The sequence below is a fragment of the Macaca thibetana genome, chromosome 1 (genome assembly GCF_024542745.1).
Source record: "Macaca thibetana thibetana isolate TM-01 chromosome 1, ASM2454274v1, whole genome shotgun sequence".
In the NCBI taxonomy this organism is placed as follows: Eukaryota; Metazoa; Chordata; class Mammalia; order Primates; family Cercopithecidae; genus Macaca; species Macaca thibetana.
This window is the reverse complement of record NC_065578.1, coordinates 66,055,222-66,070,743: the sequence shown is the minus strand read 5'-3', so window position 1 is coordinate 66,070,743 and position 15,522 is coordinate 66,055,222. Positions and strand designations below refer to the sequence as shown.

The window sequence follows — 15,522 nt, the reverse complement described above, 5'->3', positions numbered from 1 at the left end:
AACGTAATGGATTACTTTGATTGATTTTTTAACATTGAAGAACTCTTTCATCCTAGAATAAACTTCAATTGGTCATCATGTATAATAATTCTTTTTATATATTGCTGAATTCTGTGTTGTAATATTTTGCTAAGGATTTTTATGTTGATGTTGATGAGAGATAATATAGCTTTCTTTTTTGTACTTTGTCTCACTTTGTTATAATAGTTTCATAAAATGAATAAGCAAGTATTCTTTCCTTTTCTATTTTTGGAAGAGGTTGGGTAGAATTAGTGATAATTCTTCCTTAAGTTTCTGGTCGAATTCTTTAGTGAAATAATCCATCCTTGGTGATTTTTTGTGGGTGAGTTTTTTAAACTACAAATTTAATTTTCTTAATATTCAAATTATATTATTAATATTATAATATAATTTATAATAGTTTTTTTAAATAATTGGTTTATTTTATCTAAGTTGTGAGATTTATCTGACGTAGAGTTGTTTGTTATTATCACTTTGATGTCTGTAGGATCTGTAGTATCTGCTATTTTACTCCTGATTTTGGTAATTTATTTCTTCTCTCTTTTTTTCTTTGTCAGTCTGATGGAACATTGTCAATTTTGTTAATCTTGTCAAGGAACCAATTCTTTATTTCACTGACTTGTTTCTAATTTCATTTACTTCTCTTCTATTTTCTTCCTTCTCATTGCTTTAAGTTTATTTTGCTCTTTTTTTTCTTCTTCTTTTTTCTTGAATTGGGAACTTATTGACTTGACTTTCCTTCTTTTCTAATGTATACATTTAATGCTGTAAATTTTCCTATCAGTGCTGCTTTATCTGTATTCCACAAATTTTGACATGTTGTGTTTTATTTTCATTATTACATATATTTTTTATTTCCCTTGAGACTTCCTCTTTGACACAGATTATTTAGAGCATTTTTTTTTTTTAAGATTCTAAGTGTTTGGAGATCTTCCTGTTATCTTTCCATTATTGATTTCTAGCTTGATTCCACTGTGACTGGAGAAGACACTATGATTTCTCTTCTTTTAACACACTATGATTTCTCTTCTTTTAAATTTGTCAAGGTTTGTTATATGACCTAGAATGTGTATTCTGCTGTTATTAGGTGGAATATTATATAAATGTTAGTTACATCTTTTTAGTTGATGATGTTGAGTTCATATATACCCTTGCTGATTTTCTATCTCTTTATTCCATCAAAATTTTATGTGACCATTATTTCTCTTTTCAGTTCTAATAATTTTTACTTTACATATTTTATAGCCTTGTTTTTTTTTTTTGCATAAACACTAATTATTGCTATGTCTTCTCGGTACAATCATAACATAATGTTGCTATATATCCCTGGTAATTTTCTTTGCTCTGAAGTCAACTTTATATGATGTTGATATCGCCCCTCCTGCTTTCTTTTGGTTAATGCTTGCCTGCTATATCTTTTTTTATTTGTTTACTTTCAACCTATCTACATTGTATATTTGAAATAAATTTATTGTAGACATCATATGTTTGAGTCATGTTTTTAATCCAATTTTTTTTGCCAGTCTTTATCTCTAAATTGGTATAGGTAGACCATTTGTATTTAATGTTTTATTGGCATGTTAGCCCTTAAGTCTGCTGTTCTTTTCTGCTTATTCTATCTTATCTATCTTATGTTTCTCTCTTCTTCCTGCTTTCTTGCTGCTTTCTCAAACAATTTTTTAAATTCTGCTTTAATTTACCTGTAGTGTTTTGAGTTTATGTGCAATTTTTATTATTTACTTTATGTATTCCATTATGCATACACAATAGTCCATAGATGTTGACATTTTACCAGTTCAAGTAAAGTATAGAAACCTTACCTCCCTTTAGATTCCACCCCCATTTATATTTGCCTTAAATATTTCTTCTAAGTATTTAGAAAGATATTTAGATATATAAACATTTAATATTTAGACATTTAAAACTATATCAGACAATGTAATAATTTTTGCTTCAACTGTCAAACGTAATTAAGAAAACTCAAAAAAATAAGAAAAGTATATCCTATTTATCCTTATTTTCTCTCTTCCCACTGTTGGTTTTTCCTTTCAGATGTTCTAAACTTCCTTTCTCATTTTCTTCCTGTTTAGAGAATTGCCTTTAGCCATTCTTTAGGGAAGACTTTATTTGTTTATTTATTTATTTATTTGAGACAAATTCTTAGTATTCCTTCATCTGAGAATACAATATCTTAATTTCCTCTTTATTCCTACAGGATAATTCACTGGGTGTAGAATTATTCCCATAGGAAAATTCACTGGGTATAGAATTCTGCATTGACCATTCTTTCCACTCAGAACCCCAAGAATGTGTACCACTTTTTTCTGGCCTCCAGGGTTTCCAGTGAGAAATCTGCTGCTATTCAAATTATTTTCCACCTAAAAATAAGGTGTCATTTCTCTCTTGCTGCTTTCTAGAATTTTTTTTTTTTTTTTTTTTTTTTTTTTTGGTCTTCTGTTTTTAGAAATTTTAGTATGGTGCATCTTGGTGTGCATTTCTTTATCTTCATTGTGATTTATTCATTTCTTGAATATATTTGTTGTCCTTTGCCAAATTTTGGAAGTTTTCAGCTATTATTTCTTTAAGTACTTTTTCAGGCCCACCCCATTTCTCCAATCCTCGGATGATAATGATTTGAATGGTACATATGTTGTTATGGTTGCAGAGGTTCTTGAGACTCTTCATTTTTTTCAGACTTTTCTGTCTGTTTTAAAGATTGGGTTATTTCCATTGTTCTCTCTTCCAGTTTACTGATTTATTTTTCTTCCATTCTGCTGTAGAGCCCATCCACTGAGTTTTAAATTTTAGTTATGTTTTTCACTCCTAAAATTTCCAGTTGATTCTTCTTTTCATTTGCTAAGACTTTCTATTCATTAGCTGAGACTTTCTATCCCTTTGATGATACTTTCTATTTTTTCATTTGTTTCAAGTGTGTTCATAAATAACTTGTTGAAGGATTTTTATGATGCTTGCTTTAAACTCTTTGTCAGATAATTGTAACATTGATGTTTGTGTATAGAGACTTTTTCCATTCAAGTTAAGATTTTCTTGGTTCTTGCTATGATGAGTGACTTTCAATTGAAACCTGGACATTTGGGGTATTGTAAGAGTCTGAATCTTTTCTAAACTTCCATTTAAACAGGCTTTGTTTGACACTGTTCTGGCAGGGGAAAGTGGGAGTCACTGCCTGATTATTTCCAGGTAGGGGTAGAAGTCTATATTTGCCACTTGACCTCCAGTGACATTAGGGGAAGTGGTGTCTTCATTACCATGGGGCAGTGATAGGAGCTCCAGTTTCCATTGACAACACCATGGCTAGGAGGTATAGGAATGCTTCATTAATGCCATACATGTGGCCTACACTGACACTACACAGTGGGGGTTGTTCTCATTGCTGCTGGGGAGTGTTAAAAGTTTTGACTCTTCACTAGTCCAACTCTGACTACTCCAATGGGAAGAGGGAGGTATACTTTGTTACTACTAGATAGGCTGGAATTCCAGGCTCCCAAGCTGATCTCCACTGACACTGTAGGAAGGGGACCACTATCATTATGTTTGGTAGGGATGAAAGTCCTGCCTGCCTGCTGGGCCTTCTCTGACACCATACACAGTGAAAAGTCAGGGATTTGGGATGCCTTGTTACAGCCTAGTGAGGGTGGAAGACTAGGCTCCCACTTGGCCTTTGTCACATGGGTGGAGCTACAGTTTTTTCTATGCTTGGCTGGAGTAGAATGGCTGCCATCTAAAAGCTTTCTTTCTTTCAAGGCTACACTTTTCCTGGTCCTTTGGCTAAAGAGAGGAGGCTTCTTTCGGGGACTTTTTCTTGCTTGTGCCCATTGGTGTTCCCAGGTTGCTGACTTCTTCAGCTCCATATCTGGAATATAGAAGGCAAAAAGAATACCCATTCCTTCTCTTCACCTTTCAAAGACTGCTTATGTTTGTTGTTTTCTAAAATTTCCAGTGTTTTTAGTTGAATTTAGCAGGAGGAATAAGGAGAAGTACGCTCCCTCTATCTATAAAGGTAAAGAAGCAAGAGTTTCCTTCATTCTTTTTTTAAAATAAGAGTTTACTAAGTAGTGTGGTAGGCAGAACAATAGTCCCGCAAATTTGTGCACACCCCAATCCCTGGAACCTGTGAATGTGTTACCTAACATGACAAAAGAGATTTTCCGGATGTGATTACAATGGGGATCTTCAGATGGAAAGATTATTCTGGATAATCTTATTGGGCCCAATCTAATCACATGGGGTACTACAAAGTAAAAGACCTTTTCCAGCTGTGATCTGGGAGAGAGATGTGATGACAGAAGAAAGTCAGCAGGAATGTAATCAATGTTGCTGTCTTTGAAGATGAAGGAAAGATTGTGGTGTCCCCCAGAAACTGAAAAAATCAAGGAAACAAATTCTCCTTTAGAACCTTCAGAAAGGAACAAAGCCCTATCAACTTCTTGGTTTTAGCTCAGTGACATCTGTTAGGCCTCTAATCTACTGAACTATAAGATAAATTTGCATTGTTTTAAGCCACTGTGATTTGTTACAGCAGCAATAGAAAACTTAATACAATAGTATAGTATTTCTATATAGCAATAATCAAATCAGACCTTTTTCTGAAGACTGATCATCTTATTTCAACTTGAATTTTAAAAGAATAAGGATAAAAATTACCTCAGGAGGTTATCATTGCCTATGTTCTGAAAAATAGTACAGTTTTTGATGGTTAAGAATTTCAGGCTGGGCGCGGTGGCTCAAGCCTGTAATCCCAGCACTTTGGGAGGCCGAGACGGGTGGATCACGAGGTCAGGAGATTGAGACCATCCTGGCTAATGCGGTGAAACCCTGTCTCTACTAAAACATACAAAAAACTAGCTGGGTGAGGTGGCGGGCGCCTGTAGTCCCAGCTACTCGGGAGGCTGAGGTAGAATGGCGTAAACCCGGGAGGCGGAGCTTGCAGTGAGCTGAGATCCGGCCACTGCACTCCAGCCTGGGCGACAGAGCGAGACTCCCTCTCAAAAAAAAAAAAAAAAGAATTCCAAAATGAGGTATGTGCATCTTTCATGTGCTTGGTACATAAGATATTCAATAAATATCTATTAAAGTTGTTGAAAACTGGAGGAAAATAAATACAAATGATGAAATGTCATTTAAAAAATCTTTAGAATGTATGAATCATCCATTTGAATATTTTATCATTGTATCATGTTTGTATTTTGTAGATAGTGAAACTAGTTCTCTAATGGACATAGAAAACGTAATTCTGGCAAAAATCCATGAAGATGAGGAAGACCACTCAGATGCAATATTAAAATCTGACAAATTTCATCAGGACTTATTTTTTATGGAACGAGTTCTAATGGAAAATATATTTCAGCCAAAACTTGCAGCTTATCGTCAGCTTCCTGTTTTAAAAGGTATTAAAAAAAATAAACATGTTTAGGCTGAGTGCAGTTGCTTATGCTTATAATCCCAGTACTTAGGGAGGTTGAGGAAGAGGATTGCTTGGGCCCAGGAGTTCAAGGTTGTAGCAAGCTATGATCATGCCACTGCACTCCCGCCTGGGTGACAGAGCAAGACCTTGTCTCTTAAAAAAAGAAAAAGAAGATATTATGTTTAGACAAACTCAAATAATTTTTAAAATGTAAGGGTTTTAGTATATATTTCTAAATGTGATCTCCAGGTTGAGTTATCATTATCAGAGGACATGTTTCTAAAGCTTTCAGCCCTAAATGTGTGAGTAACACTAGAGTCCAGACTAGGATGCCCACAGAAGCAGATTGTCTCAGATTCAAAACTTCCTAAGCATCTATAGCTCTTGGTTCTCCCTTATTCCTGCATTCAATTACTTATTCATTTTTACAGTATCTCTCATATTCAACCTCTTCTTTTCCATTATCGTTGTTACTTTCTAGATTCTTACTTTTGTTACTACTCCCAAATCTATTGCAGGGGCATTCTTCCTGTTCTCATTGCTACAAATCCCATCTCATATGATAACAGAATATTTTAAAGGATTTTAGAGATTATCTTAATCAACCTTTCATCATGTATTAAAAAATACATGAATGAAGAAAATGAAGGCTATAGAAACTTTGTGAGGTTAATAGTAAGTAGAAAAGCTAGACATTCAACCATCTCAAGTTCTAGTTCTCTTTCTGCTATATCAGCGCACTTTGCTTATGTATCCTAAACCACTCAAAAAACCTTCAATGTTTTCCCATTGCCTAGTATAAATTACAAAGCTCAAAGTGTATCATTCAAAAGATATCTGCAATATGGCCACAGATTACTTTGTATTATCATATTGCTTTGGAGACTCTAAAAGTTAGCTATATTTAGACTTATCTGGTAGTCCTCAAATAGAACCTACATTTTCCTGCCTTAGTACTTCTAGTTGGAATTTGCTTGACAGTCTATCCCCACCCCATGCTTGCCTATTGTATTCCCAGCTTTCAAATATGGATTAAGGAAACTTCCTTTAAAAAATTTGTCTTGATTCTTCAAGTCAAAATTAATCTATATGGTTACATTTGAAAAGAAAAAGGTTACAGAATAGTATGTGTGACAAATGGTTGTAAATCTTTTTGCCTGCATGCATCTAGAAGAATATTGAAAAACTGTGTTCCTTCTCTCACATTAGGTTGATATTTAAACATTTTAATCACTTATATATATGTATTTTTCATCCTATATTTAAAGAGTTGTAAGGTTGCAATTCACATAGTACTGTGTATATTGACATTTACAAAACAAAATGTAAATGTAACAATGTAAATGTTACTGTTGGCACATCACTTCTTTCAACACATCTAAGAAATAAAAATACTCTAGCAAATGTTTTAATGAGGTAAGATTTATATACAATGAAATATATATTTTAAATTATATATAAAAATACATTTTGAAAATGTATAAACTGGAGTTACCAATACCTTAATCAAGACAGAGGACCTGTCTATTAACCCTAAGAGTTACCTTGTGCAGTTTTCCAAGTAAACCTTAACCCCACTCCCCAACCCCCACCACACACACACACAGGCATTGCTCTGATTTCCATCAATATAGATTAACTTTCCCTATTCTGGTATGTCATATAATATAAGTGGGTTCATAAAGTAAGTATTCTTTTGAGTCTGGATTCTTGCATTCAATATCAATGTTTTTGAGATTTCCTAGGTTGATGCGTGTATAAGTAGTTCATTTTTTTCCCCAAGTAATGCTGTAGTATATGAATATACCATAATGATTTGTTTATCCATTCACATGTTGAGGGACACTTGCATATTTTCAGTCTGGAGATATTCAGAGTAAAGCTGATATGAACATTTTTGTGTGAGCCTTTTGGTAAATGGATGTTTTAATTTTTCCTGTGAAAATACCTACAAATGGGATTATTGGATTACTGAGTAGATGTTTAACATTTTAAGAAACAGTAAAATACTTTTCCAAAGTGGTTATACCATCTTATACTTGCACAGCAATGTGTGAGAGTCTCAGTTGCTCCACATTCTTTATAACACCTGATGTTGGCAATCCTTTTAGTGTTGTTCTAAAAACTGAGTTCTTGTTTATGTGGTTTATTTTGGTCACTTGAATATCTTCTGTTTACTGTTTGGTCAAGTCTCTTACCAATTTTAAAGTTGAGTTGACTTTTTTTTTTTTAATTATTTTAAAATTTTTCTTCTTTTTTTTTTGAGATGGAGTTTCACTCTGTCACCCAGGCTGGAGTGTGAAGGCACAATCTTGGCTCACTGCAACCTCCACCTCCTGGGTTGCAGTGATTCCTGCCTCAGCCTCCCAAGTAGCTGGGATTACAGGTACCCACCACCATGCCCGGCTAATTTTTGTAGTTTAGTAGAGACTGGGTTTCACCATGTTGGTCAGGCTGGTCTCAAACTCCTGACCTGAGGTGATCCATCCTCTTCAGCCTCCCAACGTGCTGGGATTACAGGGCATGAGCCACCGTGCCCAGCCTGAATTGTCTTTTAAAAACTCAAGTTGTAAGAGCTTATTTTTATATACTCTGGATACAAACCTTTTGTCAGTTACATATTTTGCAAATATTTAAGTCTATGGATTGCCAATTTATTTTCTTAAAAATTTTTTGATGAACAGAAGTTTATTTTTGTGAAATCTAATCTGTCAATTTTTTCTTTTGTAATTAATTCTTTCCATGAGCTCTCTAAAAAATCTTTGCCTGCCGCAAGTTTGCAAATTTGTACGTCCCAGTTTTCTTATAGAAGCTGTATAGATTTAGCTTTTATGTTTAGGTCTACTATCTATATTGGATTGTTTGTTTATTTATTTGTTTATTTTTTGAGACAGGGTCTCACTCTGTGGCCCAGACTGGAGTGCAATGGCCCTGTCTCAGTTCACCGCAACTCCCTCCTCCCAGGCTCAAGGGATTCTCCCACCTCAGCCTTCCTAGTAGCTGGGATTACAGGCGCACACCACTACTGCCCGGCTAATTTTTGTATTTTTAGTAGAGACGGGGTTTCACCATGTTGGCCAGGCTGATCTTGAACTCCTGACCTCAAATGATCCATCCACCTCGGCCTCCCAAAGTGCTGAGATTACAGGTGTGAGCCACTGCGTCTGGCCTATTTTTATTTTTAACAAATTTATTGTGTATATTTAAGGTATACAACATGATGTTACAAGATAAATATATAGTAAAAAGGTCATTATAGTGAAGCACATTAACATATCTATCATGTTATCTATTTTGAATTAATTTTTTTATTAAGGGACTAAGTTAAGGTTTAAAGATTTTTTTTTTTTTGAATCTCCAGTTGTTTCAGCACCGTTTTAAATAAGAGTTGTTCCCATTCTGGGATTATAGACATGAGCTACTGTTCCTGACTCCTTTTCTAGTTTCTTAAAATGGAAAATTGGATCATTGATTTCACATTTTTTTCTTGTCTAATATAGATATTTAATATTTCAAGACTTAGCAAAAAGCGATCGTGGTCAAGATAGCATGCTATTGGCAAGAGAATAAACAAGAATATAGAATAGAACAGAATAGAGAACCTAGTAATAGATCTGTCAAAATATAGTCAGCTGATCTTTGACAAAAGAAGAAAGGCAATACAATAGAAAAAAGATAGTCTTTCAACAAATGGTACTAAATATGAACCTAGACATAGACTTTACACCTTTCACAAATATTAACTCAAATGGATCGTAGACCTGAACGTAAAATGCAAAACTATAAAATTCCTAGAAGATAACATAGGAGAAACACTAGATGACCTTGGGTCTTAGAATGACTTTTAAGATAAAACACCAAATGCATGATCCATTGAGAGACATAATTGATAAGCTGGGCCTCATTAAAATTAAACACTTCTGCTCTGCAAAAGACACTGTCAAGAGAATAAGATGACAAGTCACATACTGAAGATAATATTTTCAGAAGACATTTCTGATAAATTGCTATTATCTAAAATATACAAAGAACTCTTAAAACCCAACAATAAGAAAAATAAACAACATGATTAAAAATGGGTAAAAGACCTGAAGAGATATCTCACTGAAGAAAATATACACATGTCAAAGTAGCATACAAAAAGATACTCAACATCATATTATTTTCTCTTCTTCTTGTTCTTGTTCTTCATCCTCCTCCTCCTCCAACCCGCCCCGCCTATTTTTGAGATAGGGTCTTGCTTTGTCACCCAGGCTGGAGTACAGTGGCACAATCATGGCTCATTGTAGCCTCAGCTTCCCTGGCTCAAGCGATCCTCCTGCCTCAGCTTCTGGCTTAGCTAAGACCACAGGCATGCACCACCACACCCAGCTAATTTTTAAAAATTTTCTGTAGAGATGAGGTCTCACTTTGTTGCCCAGGCTGATCTTGAACTCCTGAACTCAAGCTCCCCTCCCACGTTGGCCTCCCAAAGTGCTGGGATTCCAGGTGTGAGCCACTACACCTGACCTTTCAATATCAGATTTCATTAGGGAATTGCAAATTAAAACAACAATGAGGTATCACTGCACACTTATTAGAATGGGCAAGTCCAAAACACTGACAGCACTCAAAGCTAGTGGAGATGTGGAGCAACAAGAAGTCTCATTCATGCTGATGGGAATGCACAATGGTATATCCACTTTGGAATATTGTTTGGCCGTTTCTTATAAAACTAAACATACTCTTGTCTGGGTGTGGTGACTCATGCCTGTAATCCCAGCACTTTGGGAGGCTGAGGTGGGCAGGCCACTTGAGGACAGTAGTTCGAGACCAGCCTGGCCAAAATAGTGAAACCCTGGCTCTACTAAAACATACAAAAAATTAGCCGGGTATGGTGGCAGGTGCTTGTAGTCCCTGCTACTCATTAGGCTGAGGCATGAGAATTGCTTGAACCCAGGAGGTAGAGGTTAAAGTGAGTCGAGATGGTGCCACTGCACTCCAACCAGGACAATAGAGTGAGACGCTGTCTTCAAAAACAAAACAAAACAAACAAACAAAAAACCTAAGCATACTCTTACCATACGATTTAGTAATCTGTTGATTAACTAAATGAGCTGAAAACTGTGTCCACACCAAACCTGCACATGGGTATTTATAGCAGTTTTACTCATAATTGCCCCAACTTAGAAGTAACCAAGATGCCCTTCAGTAGGTGAATGGATAAATGAACTATGATACATCCAGACAATGGAATATTATTCATCACTAAGTTATCAAGTCAGAAGCAGACCTGGAGGAAATTTGAATGCATATTACTCTGCAAATGAAGCCAATTTGAAAGGCCACATACTATGTGATTCCAACTGTATGACATTTTGGGAAAAGGCAAAATATGGAGACAGTAAAATGATCAGTAGTTTCCAGGGATGAGGGACCAGAGAGGGATGAACAAGAAGAACACAGAAGATTTTTAGGGCAGTGAAATTACTCTATATGGTACTACAATGGCAGATACGTGTCATTATACATTTGTCAAAGCCTGTAGAATATACAGTACCATGAGTGAACCCTAAACTTTAAAATGTAAAACTATGGGCTTTGAGTGATAATGATAGTAAACCAGAAGCAGTAACACATTCTTGAGGGGACTTCAGAGATTACTACCACTGTCAAGGACTTGAAATATGAAATATGCAGGGATGTTGATACCCACCACATTTCTCATTCAACTCACATATGTGGCATGTGTAGAAAACAGATTGGTCTTGGCCAAGTGCAGTGGCTCATGTCTGTCATCACAGCACTTTGGGAGGCTAAGACAGGAGGATTGCTTGAGGCCAGGCGTTCAAGACCAGCCTAGGCAATATAGTAAGACCTCCCCAACCCCCGCATCTCTAAAAAATGAAAATAAATAAATTTAAAAACTGATGGATCTTGGAGAATGACAGTGGATTATTATTATAAACTTAACCAGGTGGTGACTCCAATTGCAACTGTTGTTCCATAAGAGGTTCATTAAGGAAATTAAGACACCTCCCTTGTACCTGATGCAAATGCTTTTTTTTCCTGCAATGTCTGTTGGTAAAAACAACCAGAAGTCATTTATTTTTAGCTGGTCAGGCCAGCAATATACCTTCACTGTCCTACTTCAGGGGTATATCAATTCTTCAACCCTGTACCATAATTTAGTCTGCAGGGCTCTTTCCCTTCAACAAGATAACACACTAGCACATTAAATGGATGATATGCTGATTGAACTTAGTAAACAGGAAGTAGACTTCAGTAAGACATTTTCCTGTCAGAGGGTGGGAAGTAAAACTGACAAGATTTCGGGGGACTTCTACCTCAGTGAAGTTTCTAGGTGTCATGTGTGTGTGGTGTGGGATATGTTGAGCTGTATCTTCTAAGGTGAAGGATAAGTTGTTGTACCTGGCATCTTTTACAACCAAAAAGAAGCACAATGTCTAGTGAGTCTCTTTACATTTTAGAGACAACATATTTGTCATTTGGATGTGCTACACTGGCCCATTTATTAAGTAAACAGAAAAGCTGCTGGCTTTGAGTTGGAACCCAGAACAGCAGAAGACTCTGCCACAGGTCCAGGCTGCCCTTCACGGTGCTCTGCCACTTACGCCATATGATCCAGCAGATCTGATGGTGCTTGAAGTGTCAGCCATGGGTAGATAGGCTGTTTGGAGCCTTTGGCAGGTCCCTCTAGATGTAGAGGACAATGATCTTTTTATTGGATTAAACTTTAGAACCTGAACCTGAAGAGCCTGAAGATTTTTTAGAAAGTGCAACACATGAAGAAGTAGAGGAAGAATCTAAGAAGGAGGAGGAAGAAGAAATACATGCAGAAGAATCAACAATACCCGCCAACTTGGAACGACTTTGGTCTTTTTCCTGTGACTTAACCAAAGGCCTCAATGTGAGCAGCCTTGCCTGGAATAAAACAAATCCAGTAAGTTATGAAACATTTGAACAATTCTGTTTCTACCATTGAAGGGAAATTATCAAGTTCGAATAATGAAGAATTGCTTTCCTTAGATATGGGACAAGGAATTTAAATTGACCATAACTTTGAGTTTTAGAATGCCCCTAAAACAAGTTCCAGTTTAAAAAGGGGGAAATGCAAATAGTTACAAAATAATGTTTTTCTCCTTTAATGTAGTAAACATTTAATGTATAAAACATTACCATTTTTATTTTAGGGGATCTACTTGGGACATGGCATTCTCTGAATTCATGTTAGATATGGATAAGTAAACTAGAGGATTGGTAGATTTATTTAATGTATACCAAAACTCATGTGCCCAAATTTATATTAGTCTCAAAGTAGTCATATTTGGAAGTGTATACTTAATCTAGTGACCCTACAAGTGTGCAAAATAATTTTGAGATTCCTTAAAATACTGTTACCACTGATATTAGCAAGTACTTAAACAGCACTTAGTACGTAGCAGGCACCATTGTGTTTTAACTGTACTAACACAACAACCCTATGAATTAGATACTATTATTCTTCTCATTATGTTGAAAGGAAACTGAAGCACAAAAAGCATAAGTAATTTGGCCAAAGTCACACCGCTAGTAGGTGAAACAGCCAAAATTCAAATGCAAACGTCTGGCTCCATAGTTCTTGCTCTTAACTCCTACACTGACAAAAGTCATCTTGAGGCAAATAAGATGAATTGTCAAGTTGGAGAATTATATGTTTGGTTGTAAAAAAGAGAGAATTGCAGAGTAATTAGACTAATTTTCTTCTGGGATTTATAAACTGGTTCTGAAGGTATTTCCCAGTTAACAATTCCAACAGTTTTTCAGGTAATGGCAGTATCTTTGATATAAATATTTATATCGTTGAAGCAGTCAAAACCAATTTATTTAAATTATATTATATTTTGTATGTTTAAGAATTAGCCTTATTATTTTATTGCCACACCTTATCAGGTGCTTTGTGCAGACATGACAGTTGTCATAGTTATTAAAAAACCAAAAGTCTATAATCATTTCCATTGAAATCTAAATAACACATTTTTTTAATTATGTGTATTATTTTGTAATAAAGTAAAGTACTTTTATTATGAATTTATCTTTATAAAACTATATTTGGGACTGTCTTGTCAATTAGTGGAATTAATTTTAATTAATTAATTTTTTGGAGAGATGGGGGTCTTGTTTTGTTGCCAAGGCTGGTCTTGAACTCCTGGTTTCTAGTGATCCTCCTGCCTTGGCCTCCCGAAGTGCTGGTTTTACAGGTGTGAGCTACCATGTCTGTCCTGTAAATAGGATTTAATAAATCTGTAATAAAGATATATGAAACATTTTTAGAAACTGAATATACTAGCATTTTAAAAATTAATGCATTGCTATGGAGATTAAATTAAATAATTTTGAATGAGCCTAAATGCAAACATATTACAGATGGAATCTATAATATTTATTAATTCATTGTATAAATATTTAGTGAACATTAACTCTGTGCCTAGTACACTGTTAAGGCACTAGAGACACAGTAGTAATGAAGTTATACATAGACCCTACCTGTATAATAATTTTGAACGTGCTATGATGAGGAAATAAACAGTGCTGTGGGGACACATACAAGAAGCTCTTGACTGTTTCTTAGAGAAAGTAATGCCTCTGCAGAGTCTAGAAGAGATAAATAGGGATTTGTCGATATCAGGGTGAAAGGGTATAGTAGTGAAGACTGTTTTTAAGACAGAGAGAATTGTGGAGAGATTATGTTGTCCCGAAAGTAAGGTGGTGATAAGAAAATGTAATATTCTAAAATTAAAGGTATTCTGGTTACAGAGCAGAGGCTGGATTTGTTCAGTTATTAAGCTTTTGCCTATTTGTATTTACATATGCATTTCTAGAAATGACCTCCTGTATAGGCAGCTCATGCTGCCTTAGCAAAATATTATAGACTGGATGTCTTAAAGAACAGCAATTTATTTTCTCATAAATCTGGAGGCTGGAAAGTCTAAGATCCAAGGGCTGCTGATTCAGTTTCTGGTGAGAGCTCTCTTCCTGGCTTGCAGTGGCTGACTTTTCACTGTGTCCTCGCATGGCAGAGAGAGATCTATGGTGTATTTTTCTCTTTTTATAAAGTCACCAGTCCTGTCTCATTAGGACCCCATCCTTTATAATCTCATTTAACCTTAGATTCCTCCTAAAACCCCTATCTCCACATACAATCATATTGGAGGTTAGGCCTTCAACATATGAATTTTAAGGGGACACAGTTCAGTCTATGGCACCTACCTTTAACTTGTGTCCTTTATTTTACATTTGAAATAATTAGGTAGTCCTCAAAAACTCAAAATATATTATAACCTATTAACACAATCTCAGAAGACTACCTTAATATGTAAAAGAACTTGTTAGCAATTGGTTATTTTTAGGTGCTTATCTTTCAGTCTGCAAATTAGAAGCGTTACACTGATTAATTTTTTTGCTTAGGAATATGGAGGTATAGAGTAAAAACAGATGGTGTACTGGCATTTTTTCCTCTCAGTAGAAATGTCTTACTACTATTTTTAACACAGCTCATTAATATATGTCTTTATATATTTACCAATATTTTAATGCTATCTTCTCTTATTTTTAAATGTATTTTTCTGGTTTTCAGGATCTTTTGGCTGTTGGCTATGGGCACTTTGGATTTAAAGAGCAAAAAAGAGGATTGGCTTGCTGCTGGTCAATAAAGAATCCCATGGTAACCCAAACAAGAATAAGAAGCATTTTTATCTGGCTGTTGACAAAATTCTCATAAAGTATATAATTACATGTAATAAATAAAGTCTAGAAAATTTTATCAATTAAGACTATTGTCTTTGGTTTAACTCATAGCAATTAAAATTTGTTCTTGTTGACATAGGGTAAAGATAATTCATTTATAAATTCATTCAGTAAATATTTATTGAACATGTACTATATGCTTATATATGATGATGCAGAGTTGAACCATTATTGATTTTCACAGCTAATTATAAAGAAAAATGAATCTGTAAATGAAAATCCTTTGAAAATTATGGGGTTTTTTTTGTTTGTTTGTTTGTTTGTTTTTCTTTTGAGACAGAGTCTTGCAT

General features: G+C 35.1%; 1 protein-coding gene across 1 annotated transcript in view; it reads left to right on the top strand.

Annotated features, from left to right (window-relative positions):
* DNAI4 (dynein axonemal intermediate chain 4) overlaps nucleotides 1-15,522 on the top strand; it is a 105,418-nt gene that overhangs the window by 69,223 nt on the left and 20,673 nt on the right. Inside the window, 3 exon segments of the mRNA XM_050761058.1 lie at nucleotides 5,235-5,429; nucleotides 12,187-12,389; nucleotides 15,063-15,149. Of these exon segments, the coding sequence (XP_050617015.1) occupies nucleotides 5,235-5,429; nucleotides 12,187-12,389; nucleotides 15,063-15,149 (485 nt within the window).